The 16,975-nt window shown below is 42.7% G+C and overlaps 1 protein-coding gene across 12 annotated transcripts in view; it reads right to left on the minus strand.

The window, feature by feature from the left end:
* The window catches only part of RBMS3 (RNA binding motif single stranded interacting protein 3), a 1,053,558-nt gene that overhangs the window by 54,009 nt on the left and 982,574 nt on the right, over positions 1–16,975 (minus strand). For all 12 annotated transcript variants that reach the window (XM_053260504.1, XM_053260503.1, XM_053260501.1 and 9 more), the window contains one exon: positions 4,831–4,941. In XM_053260504.1, coding sequence (XP_053116479.1) covers positions 4,831–4,941 — 111 coding nt within the window. The remainder of the gene's footprint in view (positions 1–4,830; positions 4,942–16,975) is intronic.

The raw sequence follows: 16,975 nt of genomic DNA on the forward strand, positions 1-16,975 counted from the left end.
TTCCCCTTTTATGTGTACCAGTGAGGAAATATTTTCTACACTACCTCAACGGAAGCCAATATATAAATCAGAATGTCAATTCCCCATTTGCTCCTAGAGGTTGGAGATTGTGCACTCCGGAGTGTTATATTGTACATGTGGCACAGAATCCCATGCTAGCTTTCTATGGCACAGGTGACCCTAACTTTTTAGAGTTAGACTGTAAAAAAAAAAAAGTTTGCAAGCGTGAATTTTAGATAAGCATTCTGTTTAACATCAGCAGTTTACCCCCCATGTTTGTTACTACAATCCCTGCCAAATTGCTTGCTAGGAAACCCTGAGGAGGGCAGTTTTGGCTGAAACATATGCTGTGCTGATTAACAAAATGGTTTGTCAAAGGAAGTAAATGTATGAAAGTCTTTTAATAAAAAGTACTTTGCATATTGCAAGCTTTTAAATTAATCTGGGACAGAATGCAGCAGATACTAATGACACAGAATAGTTTATTACTTTCTGGCTTGTTTGTTGAAAACAGCTTGTTGAAAGGTAGCCAATGGTCCTTTATAACACCCTCTTGCAGATTTTTAAAGGACAACATTAGAAATATGAGCACAATGGAAATTCATTGTCCATGCCTTGTATTTCTCATAAAACATGATCGTGTTGAGATAATTAGAGTCCTGCTAAGATCTTTTTCTCATCTGCCTGGAACTGTATGGATTGCCCTGCCCTGAAAAGATTCACTTCTGCAAAACAGACCAAGACTTCTGACTCAGGGAAGTAGAAATTGGTTCAAAATAATTACTTTCAAACTGTTCATGAAGACTAGAGCTGACTTGGAGAAAAATTCTAGGGAAAAGGTCATTCAGTTTCTAATAGACGTATTAATAAAGCATATATTTTTGCTTAGAAAGCTCTCAGTAGATCAAAATTATTCCTGAAGTGAATAGCCAGCAGAAGGCCCATAAAATTCTTTGAGAGTCTTGGTTATTTAAAGATATTGAAAATTACTCCATGCTTCTTTTTACTGGATAGCAGCTCTCGGTCTAAGCTGCCTACTTAGCTCTAGTTTTGTTTGGCATAGAAAGAAAGGACTTCAAGGTTACGGTAAAAAGCAGATTCTGAAAAAGCTTTATTTGGTGTACAAGTGTGAGTGCAGACTAAAATATTATGAGTTTTTACAGGGGTAAAGCTATAATTGGCCGGACGTGTTCAAGGAGCATGAGCCATCCAGCATCTGGGAGCTGCCTTACTCACCTTCCCCCTCCTTCCAGCCAGCCACTTTTGCCACTGCTACTGCTGGCCACTCACCTGCCACCCGCCCGCCACCCCCTACCCAGGGGTGGGAGGCAGGTGGCAGTCCTCCACTCAGCGGATTGGCCAGAGGTTCTCTCACAGCTGCTACCTGCCACCTCCCTCAGCTGCTTGTCCTGGCTCCCAAGCCCATTTGTCTTCCTTTAGGCCAGGAGCCCCATGGTAAAGAGGGCATGATTGCACCCTGATGGACAGAGGGTGCATACATGCCCTTATTCCCAAGGGGCTTCTAGGCCTGATAGAAGGAGGACAGGCTGAGCGCTGTGGGGTGGTGGTGGTAAGGCAGTGTAGATGAGTGGGGGTTGTGCATGCATGAGCACACGCCAGCACAAGGGCCCCATGTAGCCGCTGGGGGTCTCATGTTCAGTGCTTGAACATGGGACATTCTCCCCTCACCACACTAATGAGTTTTTTACTTATAAATGGTAGAGTTCAGCTTTATGATTTAATTGTGTGTGGTTATATATTGTGTCAGTTCAGTTGTCACACAGAACTTGATGACATTTAAGGGTTTATGAAATAAATTTAGAATGGTGCTGAAGATGACCATTGTCGTTTGTCTGCCGGCTAAATATGAAGATTTGAGATGGATACTGAAAAGCAGTGTGTACATACATGCCTATTTCACCACAACTGTATGTGTTCCTGAAAGCACATGCTTTTTTGCATCTATGTTGTTAATGTTGTGAGCCGCCCCAAGCAGTAGTGTACAGGAGGGGCAGGGCATACATATTTTAAGGAAATAAATATGACCACCAACCCCGGCTTGTCTCTGTTAACCATAGCTTAGAAGTAGCCAGCCCCCCCCCTCTTCACCTCCCATGCGAGGCCCATATGCAATCCCAAATCCTTGCCCCCTCACTGACATCCCAACCATCAGATCTGATTACAAAGGGGGGTTGGCTCACCTGGACTGAGGAAGCTGAGAGACACAGAAAGGAGCCAGAAGGGAGAGTGACATAATTAACAATTAAATCCAATGCTCTGGATTTAAGGAACAGGCAAAAACAAACAAACAAACATTTTTCTAAATGGCAGAAGAAAGACAACCTGACAATAATTTTATACCTATGCAAAGAGGAGACAGTCTGATAGGACACACAGGGAAGTAAAAGAAAATATTCTTAGTATGGGAGCAGATTTTAGAGGAGGACTATGGGAGGGAAAGATAAGGCATAGTTGAACAGCAGTCTTTACCCAGAGGATGATAGAACCAGCAACTCCTTGGAAAGTGGTGAAAGATCACAATGGCCAACATCCAAACTTTTTGATGGTTGTTGTTTTTTTTAATTAAAAATGATTAAAAACCAATAAATTCCTCAATCTGTTACAAATTAAATATTCAGAGTCTTCCCAATCTGCCCTACACCTGTGCCTTGATATCAAGCCATTCTCCAAATATTCAAAAGTGTGAGAGGGAATCACCACAAAAAGGAAATCACATTATATCACCATTACTAAGCCTGATGAGTCAAAGGCTGGTCTGGTCAGGGGGTCTGCACAGAGTTGTGGTGAGCATGGGCAGCCAGTGCTGGCCACTCTGCCTCTTTCTTTCCTTCCCTGCAGCAGGCAGCCTGCCAGCCGGCCAGCCCTGGAGAGAGCAGGCTTCAGTGAGCCCTGCATGAGAGGCCTCTCTGGAAGCCCTGCCCACCCACTGAACAGCTGAGAGGCAGAGAGGGAAGGAGCTGTAGCAGGAAGCCTTTCAATCGCAGGCAAGCCTGCGCTGTACACACACACACACACACACACACACACACAAACGATCGGCTCCCAGTTGGGCTCCGCAGGGAAATATAAATTACTGGGACTGGGAGAGAGAGCAAGGCAGGCTGCAGTATACCAAGAGCTGGGCCTGTGCCACCATGGGGCTCGGGGCAATCACCCCAGTTGCCCTGCCCTATGGACGGCCTTGTTGCCACCTATTTCCATATCCCCCAAGCAATCCCGAAAGATACCATGGTTGATGATCTTGAAAACTGCAGAAAGATTCAAAAGAAGCTACAAAGTCAGACAGTCAGGCTATTCACATGAGCAGCCTAACCCAGGCTAGAGCAGCCCAGCCTGGGTTAGGCTGCTCATGTGCAGTGCTGGGATCAGGGCCAATCCCAGTGCTAGCATCTTGCCTAACCCTACTTTTGACCCTGGGCTCTAGCCACAGTTAAGGGAACAAGTGCACCCTTAACCCCAGCCAGGGTCATGTGTATGCCTGGGCTGCATGCAGCCTGAGTATACCCAGAGCAGGGTGCCTAGAGCTTCCAACTCCCGGGGGAAATCCCCCAATGCATCACACTCATCGTGTGGTTCAGTAAGGAATCTGCATATCTTCTTGCTCTGTCAATTCCTTGGTAAAGATCATCCATCAGGCCAACAAACACTGTCTCCACCCACATAGCCTGTATGTGTTTACAGGCTGTATACCCCATCATGTGTATGTAGCTGTAAAGCTTTTGTGGATTAGAGTCCACTTTATCAGATCCAAGATGGGAAAAAACTAAGTCAGAAAATGTGCAGTCTATATTTATACACATACAGACACCCCACTGTATCTATATCTGTCTCTGTTGTATCTCTTACAACAGAAGGCTGTGCTTAAAGTAGTCAAGCTGTGGTGCAGCAGAAGCGGGAGTGCACAACTTCTGTTTCTTTGAAAACACTCTAAGACTCAGCTTGTCCCACACTGCTACTATTCTTGCCTAGATTACACTGATTCTGGATGGAGGCACACTGTATGACTACATGCATTCAAAATTCCCATGGAAGCCAAGAGGTTGCATTCAAAGCCAGTCGTCATGACTAAGTTTCATTGAAATTAATGGGACTTGCATTAGCCACAATGACTAACTTGTATCACTGATTTCAAGAGTGCTTAATGAACAAAGTTTCTCTGAATACATACAACTACAGATCTTATGATGAGCATGGAGTAATATCTTATAATAAAAACAAAGATGCTGTAACAGGGATTGTGCCTGCTTATGGGGTTCGCTTGTACTGTAGAAATCTTCTTCCCTTTTCTGACTCGCTATTTCTAGACATGTATAGTTGCAATTGATGTAATGTTGCCTTGGAAAGCCTTTTATCAACCAAATACTGAAATGCACAACTATTTTATTGATATCTGTATGTTGTCCACTATAGGGTAAATAGCAGCACCAGAGGGTAATGTTAATCAGAAAAATAGTGTGAGAAGAAAATTGTTACCCCTGCTCAGCATCATGGTACTGAACTGATTTGAGACCTTCTGTAGTGCTATTTTTAAAAAAATACATGGAAGATCCTAATAACAGATTTCCTGTGTCACATCTAGTTGAGCCTTAAAGCACTCTTTCCACTCTTTACTTGATTTCCACGTTGTGATTTTAAAATAGATTTTTTAAAAACGGAAACAGAAAAAATCCAAGTTATTCTCTAGATAAATATTCCAATAATAATAAATGAAATGCTAATTAATTGATCAATTGGAGGCAACCTTGAGATAACAGAAAGAAACAAAGCATGGTTTAAAAAGAGATTGAGAAACACATTCTATATGCTTACCGTTCCTGTTGTGCCCAAGGAAAGATGATTCATCTGTTGTGTCAGCGGGCCCATCATACTTGCTGGCTGCATGGACATTGTGTGATCCATTGTTGGCGTTAACACAGCACCCTATAAACATACACAATTACATTACAATAATTACTCCATTTTTTAAAAAAATTGAGAGATTTATACCCTGGCTTTTGGCCATCAAAGGGGCAGTCAAGGCAGTTTACAGTTATCAACTAATAAACAGAAAAATAAAATCTTGAATCCAAAAATAAAATCTAAAATCCAAAAATAAAACCGAATCCTTAAAATCTAAAATCCAAAAATAAAACCGAATCTAGCTTAAAACAATTAATTAATATAAGCAAAAAAATTTAAAACCAAAATAATTAAGACAGCATAATTTGTGATTATAACTTTATAATCACAAAGTAGGGGCAAACATATAAAGTTATAATCACAAAATATGCATAAATTAAAATTTATTAAAAATTAAATGAACATTACAGTCCTGAGAAAATAAGGTTTTCACTTGGTGCCAAAAAAGATGACAAGGTTGGCTCCAGGCAACTCTCTCTGGGGAGGGCACTGCATAACTGGAGCTTCACCACCAAGAAAGCTGTCTTTTTCACCTTGTCACCATTTAATCCTGAACAGCAGAGACACTGAGACGAAGGTTTCTGAATAAGTTCTTACATACACATGTAAATGAATTACTTAACCTAAAACTTATGCTATATCCACAGAATTCATATAAATCACCAGTATCACATAAGGGCAAAGTGGGGCAGTCTATTGCCAGTGCACTGGTGTAACTAGAGGAGAGGTGCCCTGTGTTTGCCTCCCAAGCAATGGTATGTGCACAGCCCCACCACCCTCCTCAGTGGTCCACCCACTGGCAGTGGCAGCACTGCCACAGCTGCTCTTGCCATCCGCACTGCCACTTGGAACCTTGCCAGCCGCTCAGGTGCCACTCGCCTCCTTCCAAGTGGTCCTGAAGTCAGTTGTGAATGCAGGGCGCGCATGCACTCTGATGACACAGGATGCATGCATGCCTCCCATCGCCAGCTGGCTCTGGGTCTGTTCGGAAGGATGCAAGCAGCTCCTGAGCCAGCTGGCAAGGCACCGTGGGTGGCAGTGGCGGGATAGGGGAGGAAAGGAGAGCAGGCAAAGGGGAAGCAGGTAGCTGGTGGAAGAAGCAGAAGCAGGAGGGAGGCAGGCAATGAAGGTGGCCCTCAGGGGTGGGGTGGCTTGTGTTTAAAGGACATGATGGAACACTGGTAGCGCTACCCTGCTCGGGTGGCATATTATGGAGCACCATTAAAAGATAGGAAATCAGCATTTATTCAGCTTATTATAGGTTTTTTTCCCCCAACATGGGGGACATTTGAATATTTTAGCCTCACGTATGCCTATGCCAAATCCCCATGGCAGAGTCACAATAAACCAATCTTTGAATTATGGGTGGCAGGTGGAGAGAGTAGAGGGTTCTTTATGAAATCTGCAAGCCCCACTTCAGTTGGGGCTCATCATTTTAGCAAAATCATGCTACCATGACCCATAGCCACCTAAAACCAGGAACTAGGAAGGCCATCAGAAAAAGTAAGAGGGTCAGGTCTCCTCTGTCCCCCTGTAATTTGAACACTGCAATCAACAAATAACATCACACTACAGCATCATATTTAATTTCAACCTTAGATATTTTCACAACCAATTGAATAGTTGTGAATATGACAGTCTGCTCTATGTTTTGTTTACACAGCAGTGGAAGTTTGGGTGAAGAAAAATGGCACACTTTCTGGAATCCACTGCCTGAAGCAACTTCTTCCTGATGCTTTAGTGCAGGTGTAGGCAACCTTGGTACTCCAGCTGTTGTTGAATTACAATTCGTATTGTCTCCAGACACAATACATTGTAGCTGGGGATGATGGGAGTTCAACAACAGCTGGAGAGTTAGGTTTGCCTACACCTGCTTTAGGGTGATGCCAGCCCTGTGATCCTAATAGGACTGCCATATGCCAATTCCTAATGTACATCATATTTGGCTTCCTGCTCACGGCAAACAAACGCATGTAGACAAGTGAATACCAAAGCAATGCAAAATGCTTTTGCTTATAAGCAATGTAAAATGCTTATAATTCTTTACTATTCAGAATAGCCAGGACAAAATAATCTCATTCATCACTCTCTTACATCTATGTCCCCCAAATTTCTCATACAATGGTTCAGTTTCTGAGCAGCACAACTTAGCATGGAAATTAATTTACTCCCCCCCCTCATAAATTCTAACTGATGACAGTCCTTTATTGAAGAAGCTGAAGTGGTTACCAATGATTAAAGTACATGGGAGCACTGATTAGAGATGCGTATGGAACCAGCGGGAGGTAGCTCAAAGGTGGTGGGGCATACTTTTAAGGGTGGGGGAGGCTGCCCTTACCCCTCCCGCCACGTTTCCCCCACCAGTGCTCCATTTTAAAACTGTCTGTCGGGGCGGCAACTTATCACCCTGCCACTCCGTGTCTTCTTTGGATGAAAGTAACAGGAAGTACCCAGGGTACATGTGCTCGCACGTGCACCCAACATTCAAGTAAGCATGGCCTGTGCACATGCGCCTGTTGTGCACGTAAGCATGAGGTGTGCATGTGCGCCAGGTGTGTGCACGTGTGTCGGGTACTTCCTGTTACTTCCGTCCGAAGAGGACACGGGGTGGCAGGGAGGGAGGTTGCCACCCTGAAGGACACTTTAAAATGGAGCACTGGTGGGGGGAAACACAGCGGGAGGGGTAAGGGCACCCTCCCCCACCCTTTCAAGGTATGCCCTCCCGCCCTTGAATCGGCCAAACAGTTGGTCATTCAAACACGTTTGGAGAGCCTCCAAACAGGTTCGTGCACATCCCTCACACTGATGCAATGAACTTCTTCATGATCCTGTAAAGGCTTGCACACTTGCAGGAAGATGTTTTCTTTTCATTCTTGAACAGATCCCTCTCCCTGCTCCTTTTGAAAATCTGCATGCCTCACTGGATCTGAACATACTCTATAGATACAATGTTTACAAAATGGTAACAGTCTAAAGTTTTAATTTTGTTTGGCTTACGGCTGTAAATAAAATGATTGATTGATTGATTGATTGATTACAAAATGCTGTGCATAGACAGAGAGAAAGAGATTATGGTCATGCAATGATGATTAAGAACGAATAGTAGACCGTGCTAGACCAAACACACACAAATTCACACCTAACACCTTGAGTGATCATGAAGGCCTATGGTTCAAAGGCGAAGAACTGTCTTTAGTCATTTACCACAACAGATGAATAGTATATTCCTTGTTGCTGAAAAGGTCTTTGAAAAACTTTTAGATGATTTCTAAACTAACGTATGATCATGACACTGACATAGAAAATATCACTGATATTTGGAATTACTTTGCCTTTGCATGCAACAAATTGTAACATCTTTGATTCACAGATCATGCTATACTACTTGCAAAATAGTGGGCCTGTGCGAGTTCTGAAAATTAGGATTTGGATCTAACTAGATCCGAATCTTTTGGTATCTTATTCGGATTCTATAGGCTTTGGCCATATTGGATTGGATTAGAAATCCAAATCTGAATTCTGACTTAAATTTGAATCCCCCCCCCCCATAGTGGTCAATGGGGAAATTAGAAAAAATCACCAAAACTCAGTGTTTGGTCCTAGAGCCTTGAAATGTGCCAGACATGGGGAAGGGGATCAGGACACGCTATAGTGAATTTGAAGAGAATTGGTCAATTCCCTTATTTTTTGTGATTTTTTGAAAATGTTGTTAAAAATTGATAAAATTGGTGAAATCTGGCTCGTTTCAAGCTAGAACTTTACAAAAGCTTCTGAAACTGAAGGCTCTCTTTAGAGCAGTGTTCCACCAGCATGTGGAGGAATCTGCCTTCATGAAAAGGTTTAACAGCATGCCACTTTTGCTCCCCCTTTTATATTTCTGAAATGGAAGGCCATATTGTTATGAAATCTGGCACACATGAACTCCACATTGGCAGGACTCTTTGTAATGTATTTCAAAGTTATGGGTCAATTCCCTGATTAGTGGTGAATTTTTTTGGGGGGAAATCTTTTAAAATGACTAAAAAATGGTGAAATCTGGCTTGTTGCAAGCCAAAACTTTACCAAAGTTCTGGATCTGAAGATCCTCCTTTGATCATAATTCCATCCCCATGTGGAGAGAAAAGGGTGTCCCTTTGGTTTTATATTAATCTTCCTTCATCCCCATTGCAGGAGCAGGCAGACCTTTTAAAAGGGATTAAAGTGACCCCAACCCCCTTTATTCCTTTAATAGCTAGAAGGGAAAGTAATAAATTCTTTCTAACCACAAATACAGAAACATTCCAAGTACTTTCACTTTTACTGTGTGCTTCTGCAATGGGGAAGACAAAAATAAATATAAATCAAATGAATGTCCTTGTTCTCCACATGGGGATGGAATGATAGTCCTAGAACCTTTTTGTAAAGTTCTGGCTTGAAACAAGCCAGATTTCACCATTTTTAGCTATTTTAAAGAAAAAATTTAGTCATCAAAAATCAGGGGATTGACCCATAGCTTTGAAAACAATTACAGAGACATGCCAATGTGCAATTATTGTGTGCCAGATTTCATAATTGTATGCCTATCCATTCCAGAAATATTAAAGGGAGAGGGAAGGGGGCATGCTGCTACACTTTTTCATGAAGGCAACAGGCAGATTCCTCCACATGCTGGTGAAATGATGGTTCAAGGGGGATCTTTAGTTTCAGACAATTTTGTAAAGTTCTGGCTTGAAACAATGCAAATTTCACCATTTTAAGCCATTTTAAACAAAAATTGCAGAAATTCACCAAAAATCTAGGGATTAACCAGCTATCTTCAATTTCACTACAGAGGACTCAGAACTCCTTTCCCACATTTGTGGTGAGTTTCAAGGCTCTAAGACCAACCATTGATTTTTAGTGATGTTTTAATTTCCTCATTCACTATGAGGAAAATCCTATTCCATTTTGCTAATTCCAATGTATTTATTAAATTAATTCTGATATTTCAGAAGTAATTCTGACTTTACCGCTCTGTTGGATTTTTTTAAAAAATCAGATTTGGATTTTACCTTAAAAAAATTGATTTGGGGAATTTCTGATAAAATCCAAATTTTCAAATCCAAATTTGCACATGCCTACAAAATAGCAATGCACTGCTCACTTGGGACTCTGTTCACAAATTATAGCTCTTTATATGTAATTGTGTAAATATTACCAGGCTTACTAAGGTGAATGTTATAATTACACTGGGTTGGCCCTCTTTGTTTTTCAGCTAAGATAAGAGCACAAGAAAATATGAAATTAGAGTAATCTAGATCTATCGAAGTATTCTTCATATGCGGTGCCTTATGACTAAGCTACATTTGTTGAAATATATGTATGCATTTTTTTTAATTTATAATATCATTTCTATCCCACATCTTCTCCCCAGATAAGGTTTTCAGGTCAGCTTACACTGAAGCACAATAAAAACAATAAACAACAACAATAATAATCTTTATTTGTTAGCCGCCCATAACAAATTGTTTTCTGGGTGGCTCACAAAACAGCATAAAAACATCAAATAAAAACACATAACACATTAAATCACAACAGAAAAAAGGTGGGAGTATGAAATACAAAACAATGTAAAACTTTTTAAAAATCAGTTTTTAAAATCAAATTTTAAAATCAACATTTAAAATTTAAAAGGGCTGCGTGAGCAAAAAAATCTTTAACTGGCATCTAAAAGAACAAAGTGATGAAGCCAGGTGAACCTCACTGGGGAGCAGTGTTCCCTCTAACAGGGATTCCCAGATGCTGTTCACTACATCTCCCAGCATCGCCAGCTGAAATAGCCTTTGCTTGGGGATTATGGGAGTTGTAGTCAACAACATCTGGGGAATCCAGTTAAAGGGAACACTGCTGGGGAGGCTATTCCATAAGTGGGATGCAACCACTGAAAAGGTAGTTTCGATCATCAGTGGTGGCCGAACACGGGCCGCCGCCATCCTTCCTCTGCTCCTGCTGCTTCTCCCTTAATTGTGGACTCTCTGACGTACATGCCACCCTCCAGGGTTGGGCGAGCTCCTCAAGTAGTGGGGTACTGAATGGCCCTTTCTTCCCCTACTCTGGCTCTAGGAAAGAGAGAGCTTTCCCACTCAACACTCTCTTTGGACACCTCCAAACTCTTCTTCCGTTCTTTCAGATCAGCCACTCCTTTTAAAAAGCACTTTGGTGAGTACCACCCCGGTCCACTATATGTTCTCTACCTCTTTGCCCCAGCCCCTAAGACTGGCACACGTTTCTGACTTAACCCATGGTCAGTCAATGCATCCAAGTGACATCACTGTAAGGTGCCGTTGGCTGTGGCTGAGCTACAAGAGACTCCTGTCTTCGTTGGGCAGGAGACTTTCTAAAAGAAGTATTTTTTCCAACTTTGATAAATATCCTTATCACTTGTGCTTGATAGGAAAATGACTGGGGTGGGGGAACAAGCATATATATGCCTCAGTTTCACACAGCATTGTATGCAGCTGATTAAAGAGCTGTGTAGTTCCCTGAAATGTCTGACTGCCAGCAACAATTAATTTTCAGGGATAGTGAGGTGTCTTGCTTCTGAGATTTCTCTTGCAAAAGGAATGGTTGGAAACTTGGCTTGATTACAGAGGTGGCAGACTGAAGACTACACTAGTGCATAAATTTTGGAGACAGTTCATCAGGGATAGATAGCAGCAAGGGATGCTGTGCAATTCAATATTGTAAATCCAAGCCACTGGTGTGGTGTTGCATTTGAAATAACAAACAGCTCTTCCTATTCTATAAACTGTTACAACTTATTTAATGGTGCTTGATAACATCCTCTTAATGACTTAACTTTTGGATGACATGAGCACATAGAGTCACATGCTTACTTGTTCCATCACAACAATGGTCACCTCTCTTCCTTGAGATGATCACAGATACCCATTTATTATTTATTATATAAATATTATGGGGCTGAAAGAGCAGATAATTTTTAAGTGCTTCCTTAATATCTACAAGCAGGGCTCGCAACATCTATTTTTATTTCACTTGGACAAACAAAAAGCAAATAACCAGGGTCCTTCATTGACTGCAATTTAATCTCCCAAATTACATAATCCACAAAGCCAAGTATACCACGAGTAAAACACGAATTACACAAATGACAATAATGCACCAGGAAAAGGATGCAACATTATGACATTGTTTCCTTTTGGGTGCATTATACCGTAGCATAAGGAAAGGAATGGTAGCATTCTGAAATGTCACTGCTATGGCTATCATAAAGCAGATGATTTCTTCAGGCTCTTCATTAAAAGTAAGCCCCACCCCTAATATTCAATACTATTCAATACCATACTGATATGATTCAGTATGGTATAAAAAGATGTTCTTCAGATTCATTCTGGGGGGAAATGCTCTGATAGGGCTTGCATTGCCTCAGATCCAATTATCGTTTTGATGTGAGTGGTTCAAAGAACGGCTTTTAAAAAAAAATCTTTACAGATCTTAATTCTAGCCTCTGAACATTTAGAAGGTATTCCTTTCATTTTAACCACTACTTTCCACCATAATGAGGGCTAGAAACATAATACTTTAAAAATGAAAATTGGGTTTTTCAGGTATCTGACAGATGCGTTCTCTGATATCCTGAATATCAAATTCAATTTTTATTTGCAAATGTATGATTGCTTAACAAACTATTGTCTCTGGCCACAAAAAAATCACTATAACTTACATGTTTTCATATCAAAATACAGGGTAATGAGAATACATATAATCTCTTGAGTCCCAGCAGCCTCTATCCAAATGCATTAAGTATAAATTTCCTTAAATTTTCAAAACAATGACAATTAAGACAAGTTATTAAAACTAGACCTAATATAAAGATAAAGCCTGGCCACCAACATGTCTCATAACATTTCCAAAAAAGATTCAGGATGAATACAGGTGTCCATTTAACAAGCTGTAACATATCAGGATGAACATGTGGAGAACTATTAATTTGTTGTGTATGTCCATGATTTAAGGAATGTTTTTTCCACTCTATTGATAGGGATGTGCTGGTTTGCAATTGAACCGGACCACCACGAACCGGGCCGTTTCAAGCGGTTCAATTGTGAACTAGTTCGAACTGATTCGTCAAACTGACCAGCCCAGCCGATCAATTCAACAAAACTGACGCACGTAGCCATGGTTCGTTCCGAATTCAGTTCAAATTCAGACCCCCTACTGCCCCAATTGGTCTGTACATAGCCCTATCTCCTGCGTCCCTGGAGTTTTGATAGGGTGCAGATGTGTGAGAAACTCAGCACATGAGTTCCCCATATAGCTGTAGATTCAGAATAATAAATAACCAGTTGGTAAATGGATGCCAGTATTTACCTATAGTATTTTCTTTTAGTGTGTCTGCAGGGCCTGGAAATGTTCACTGTTGTGGTTTAGCCCACAAGAATGCAGCTCTACATGATCACGTCAACCAAATAGGTTCATAGACTGAGTAATGGAGAAGACATTATCTGTAGTACTAAAGAAAATGTGACAGTATACAGTGGAGAAATTATTTTGTATCTACCATCATATCAGTACCTCACAACCTACAGATTCTACATATGACCATCTAAGTGATTTTTAAAAACTAATTAAGAATATCCTGCCTGCTTGTTGTGAGATATGACTCTCATGAGGTCTCAAAGCCAAAAGGCTTTTCTGAAAATGTGCTTGTCAAGTTTCCTCCTATCCCACTGATTTAGCGGTAGAAAGCAGCAGAATTGTGTGTTGGGGCTTGCGATTGCATTAATGGAACATAATTTGCTTCAAATAATTAGTGTGTGCGCGCTCTGAGATGGTACACTAAGCTAGTGGCAAAAGCAAAGAAAATGCATTTTTCATCTTCATATTTTCAAGAGCTGGAGTTTACTTAGCTTGTAAAATACAGGGGGGAACACTTGAATGTGCTCTAATTCAGTTGAAGGCCACTGCTAACACATGCTGAGTTGACAAACTAATACATCCATGGATAGTGATAAATATTCCCAAAGGTGCCTGCTAAGCAAAGGCATCATCTCATACTGCGTGGGAGATGGCAATGGTAAACCCTTCCTGTATTCTACCAAAGACAACCACAGGGTTCTGTGGTTGCCAGAAGTTGACACTGACTCAACGGAACACTTTACCTTTGTGCAATTATTCTGATTTAACACTTTCACTTTGGATAGCTCGGAACATACTGTTTTCCACATTGTTCCCCCTGACAACTTATCAGAGCTTAAGGCTCCTCATTCCACAAATACAAGAGGGAAGAGAGAAACTGAGTAAAAAACAAACGTAGCTTTTAAATACAAAAATAGGGATCTGGCCATCTATTATATTAATTCTCATAGATGTGCCTCTGTGGGGATGCATCCCGGCAACCCAGCGGATTGGCTGGGCAGCACAGGCGCCGGATTGGCTGGGCAGTGGTTGGCCGCGTAGGGAAGTGGCCACTTAGGGAGGAAAGGAAAAGAAGGAAAGCGGGCAGGCGGAGAGGAGAACTGAATGGACTGGGGGAGGGGGGAAGCTGCGGGGGGAGAAAGTGGCAGAGCCTGGCTGGGCAGAGACACAGAAACAGCTGGCTGCTTTGGAAGAGGGAGGGCCATGCAGGAAGGAGCCAGTTGAACGCTTGGCTGCCCGACACTAGGGACTGGAGGAAGGAGGAGGCCGCAACGGCCAGCGGGGAAAACACAAGCAGGCTAAAAAGCGGGGGTGGGAAGGACAAATGAGAGAGAGAGAATGAGAGAGAAAGAGGGAAAAACGGAAGAGGGAGCAAGCTGGGGAAGAAGGCTTAGGGGGGAGGGGACTGGTGCAGAAGGCTTGGGGGGAGGGGACTGGGGCTGAAGGCTTGGGGGGAGGGGACTGGGGCAGAAGGCTGGAGGGGAGCAGACTGGGGCAGAAGATGGGGGGAGTGTACTGCGAAGGCAAGTGGCGGACCGCGGAGCCAGTACTTGGCCCAGTGGCGGGCCTGCCAGGCAGCGGGCCCGCCCTGCCCGTGGAGGCCAGGCGGTGGCGGGCCCAGCTCGCCTGAAGAAGCCAGGCGGCAGCAGGCCACGAAGGCCAGGTGGCGGCGGTGGGCCCAGCTCGCCCGTGGAGGCAAGGCGCTCGTGGGAGGCCAAGGCGGGAGGGAACTGGGCGGTGAAACTTCCTTGTTCGCTGCCCGGGAGGAGAAGCAGCGGCGGCGGGGCCCTTTTCGGCCGCCCACCACCCGGTAAGGCCTGTGGCAGCAGAGGTAAAGAACTCAGTGTGGGGAAGGGGAGGGCAAGAGAGAGTGTGGGAGGGGGAGGAGGGAGGGCAGGAGAGAGTGGGGCAGGAGGGGGAGGGAGGGCAGGAGAGAGGGGGGTAGGAGGGGGAGGGAGGGCAGGAGAGAGGGGGGCAGGAGGGGGAGGGAGGGCAGGAGAGAGGGGGGCAGGAGGGGGAGGGGGAAAGCCAGCCCCAGAGAGCACACAAATGCTCTGTGCAGGTCGGCTAGTTTCATTTAATTTGCCTAAATGTTTAGTAGATTGTAAGCAAGTAGTAAATTAGTAAGATAACAGCAGATATTCTGACTAAATTTATTTGAGAAAGTCTGATTGAAATTAAAAGGACAAGTTAGGTATGCCTAACATGTCTATTTAATTTCAATGGGAAGAATGTCACCCTTTCTCTTTTTCTGACAGAGTAAAGTCTTGCCTCATTTTTTAAGTTGTCAGTTCCCATCAGAATCCCTGAAGATACTGAGCTCACTATGGCAGATTAACGTACTAGCAAATGTAGCATTTGCTACGGGCCCCATGTTTTCGAGGGCCTCGCACGCCTGGCTTCCAACTGGGCATTAAAGTTAAAACTTTACCTGTTTTATTTGGTCCGTGTTAGATAAAATATCCCTTTTCTGCTAAATGTGCCTTTTAAGAGAAGGCCCAGCACAGCATCTGTCCAGTGGCTGTTGCTGGTGCCTACCACATTTTTCTTTTTAGAGTGTGAGCCCTTTGGAGACAGAGAATCATCTATCCACTCTTTATTTTTCTATGTAAACCACTTTGAGAATTTTGATTTAAAAATTGTATATAAATGTTCACTGTTGTTGTAGTAAGTGTGAGTTTGTGGCTTGGTCTCCCATACACCAAAATATAGCAAATGAAAAAATTGAATTACTTTACTATGCAAGTAAATAATTTATGTTTTAATATTTATGTGCATTTTAAAAAATTTAGGGCCCCTTTATAACATATGCTACAGGCCCTGCACTAGCTTAATCCGGCCCTGGCTCATGTTGGTCATGAAGCATCTTAAGCACTCAGATGAGACTGAACATTTAAAGACTGATAAATGCAACCATCTACATGCTTGGAGTATATAATATGCTTTCACTGGCTGATATGAATCTGTCAAATCATCTTCATTGTCACTGTTAAAAATTTGGCAGTTTCACATAAATGCACGAGAATGACAAAAGTTTTAGAAGATGCAAAGTGTCTGCGAGCAAAAGATGAAAACCATTTAAGGACTTTAACTGAAGCAAGCAACTTAAATACAATATATTCAATATTCAAGGAATGACAGTGGAAATAGAAGCAGTTAAAATTCCAAAGGCAAAAACTAAAATCAAAACTGCTTCTCGGGCCCTAGAAAACAGAAATGAACAATGAATATTGTTTGCAACCTGTATTAAGCCTGAGGATCCCCAGGCTGCTTTGTCACACACCACCCAGCTGCCCATCCTGCCTCCCTTTGCTGACTGTGACATGGTCTAGTGATGTCACTACACTGGCACAAGCACACTGCTACCTCCAGTGCAGTGAAATCATTACTGTGCATCATGGCTAGCTAAAGGAAGCAGGAAGGGCAGCTGGCTAGCTAAGGGTGACTAGGAGGCATGTGAGCAGGGGCTGTGTTCAGGGGGATGGGGGCGGTAGGGCACGCCACCCTCGGACTTTGGCGGCCCATATGCTACCACCCCATGCACCCCCTATTGCTACACACCAGATCCATTTCTCATTTATGTTTATAATCTGCACCTTATATCTAATCCTAATAAATGTTAATGCAATGTTTCTATTACAACTTTATCTTAGCCAAT

The sequence above is a fragment of the Hemicordylus capensis genome, chromosome 6 (genome assembly GCF_027244095.1).
Source record: "Hemicordylus capensis ecotype Gifberg chromosome 6, rHemCap1.1.pri, whole genome shotgun sequence".
NCBI lineage: Eukaryota > Metazoa > Chordata > Lepidosauria > Squamata > Cordylidae > Hemicordylus > Hemicordylus capensis.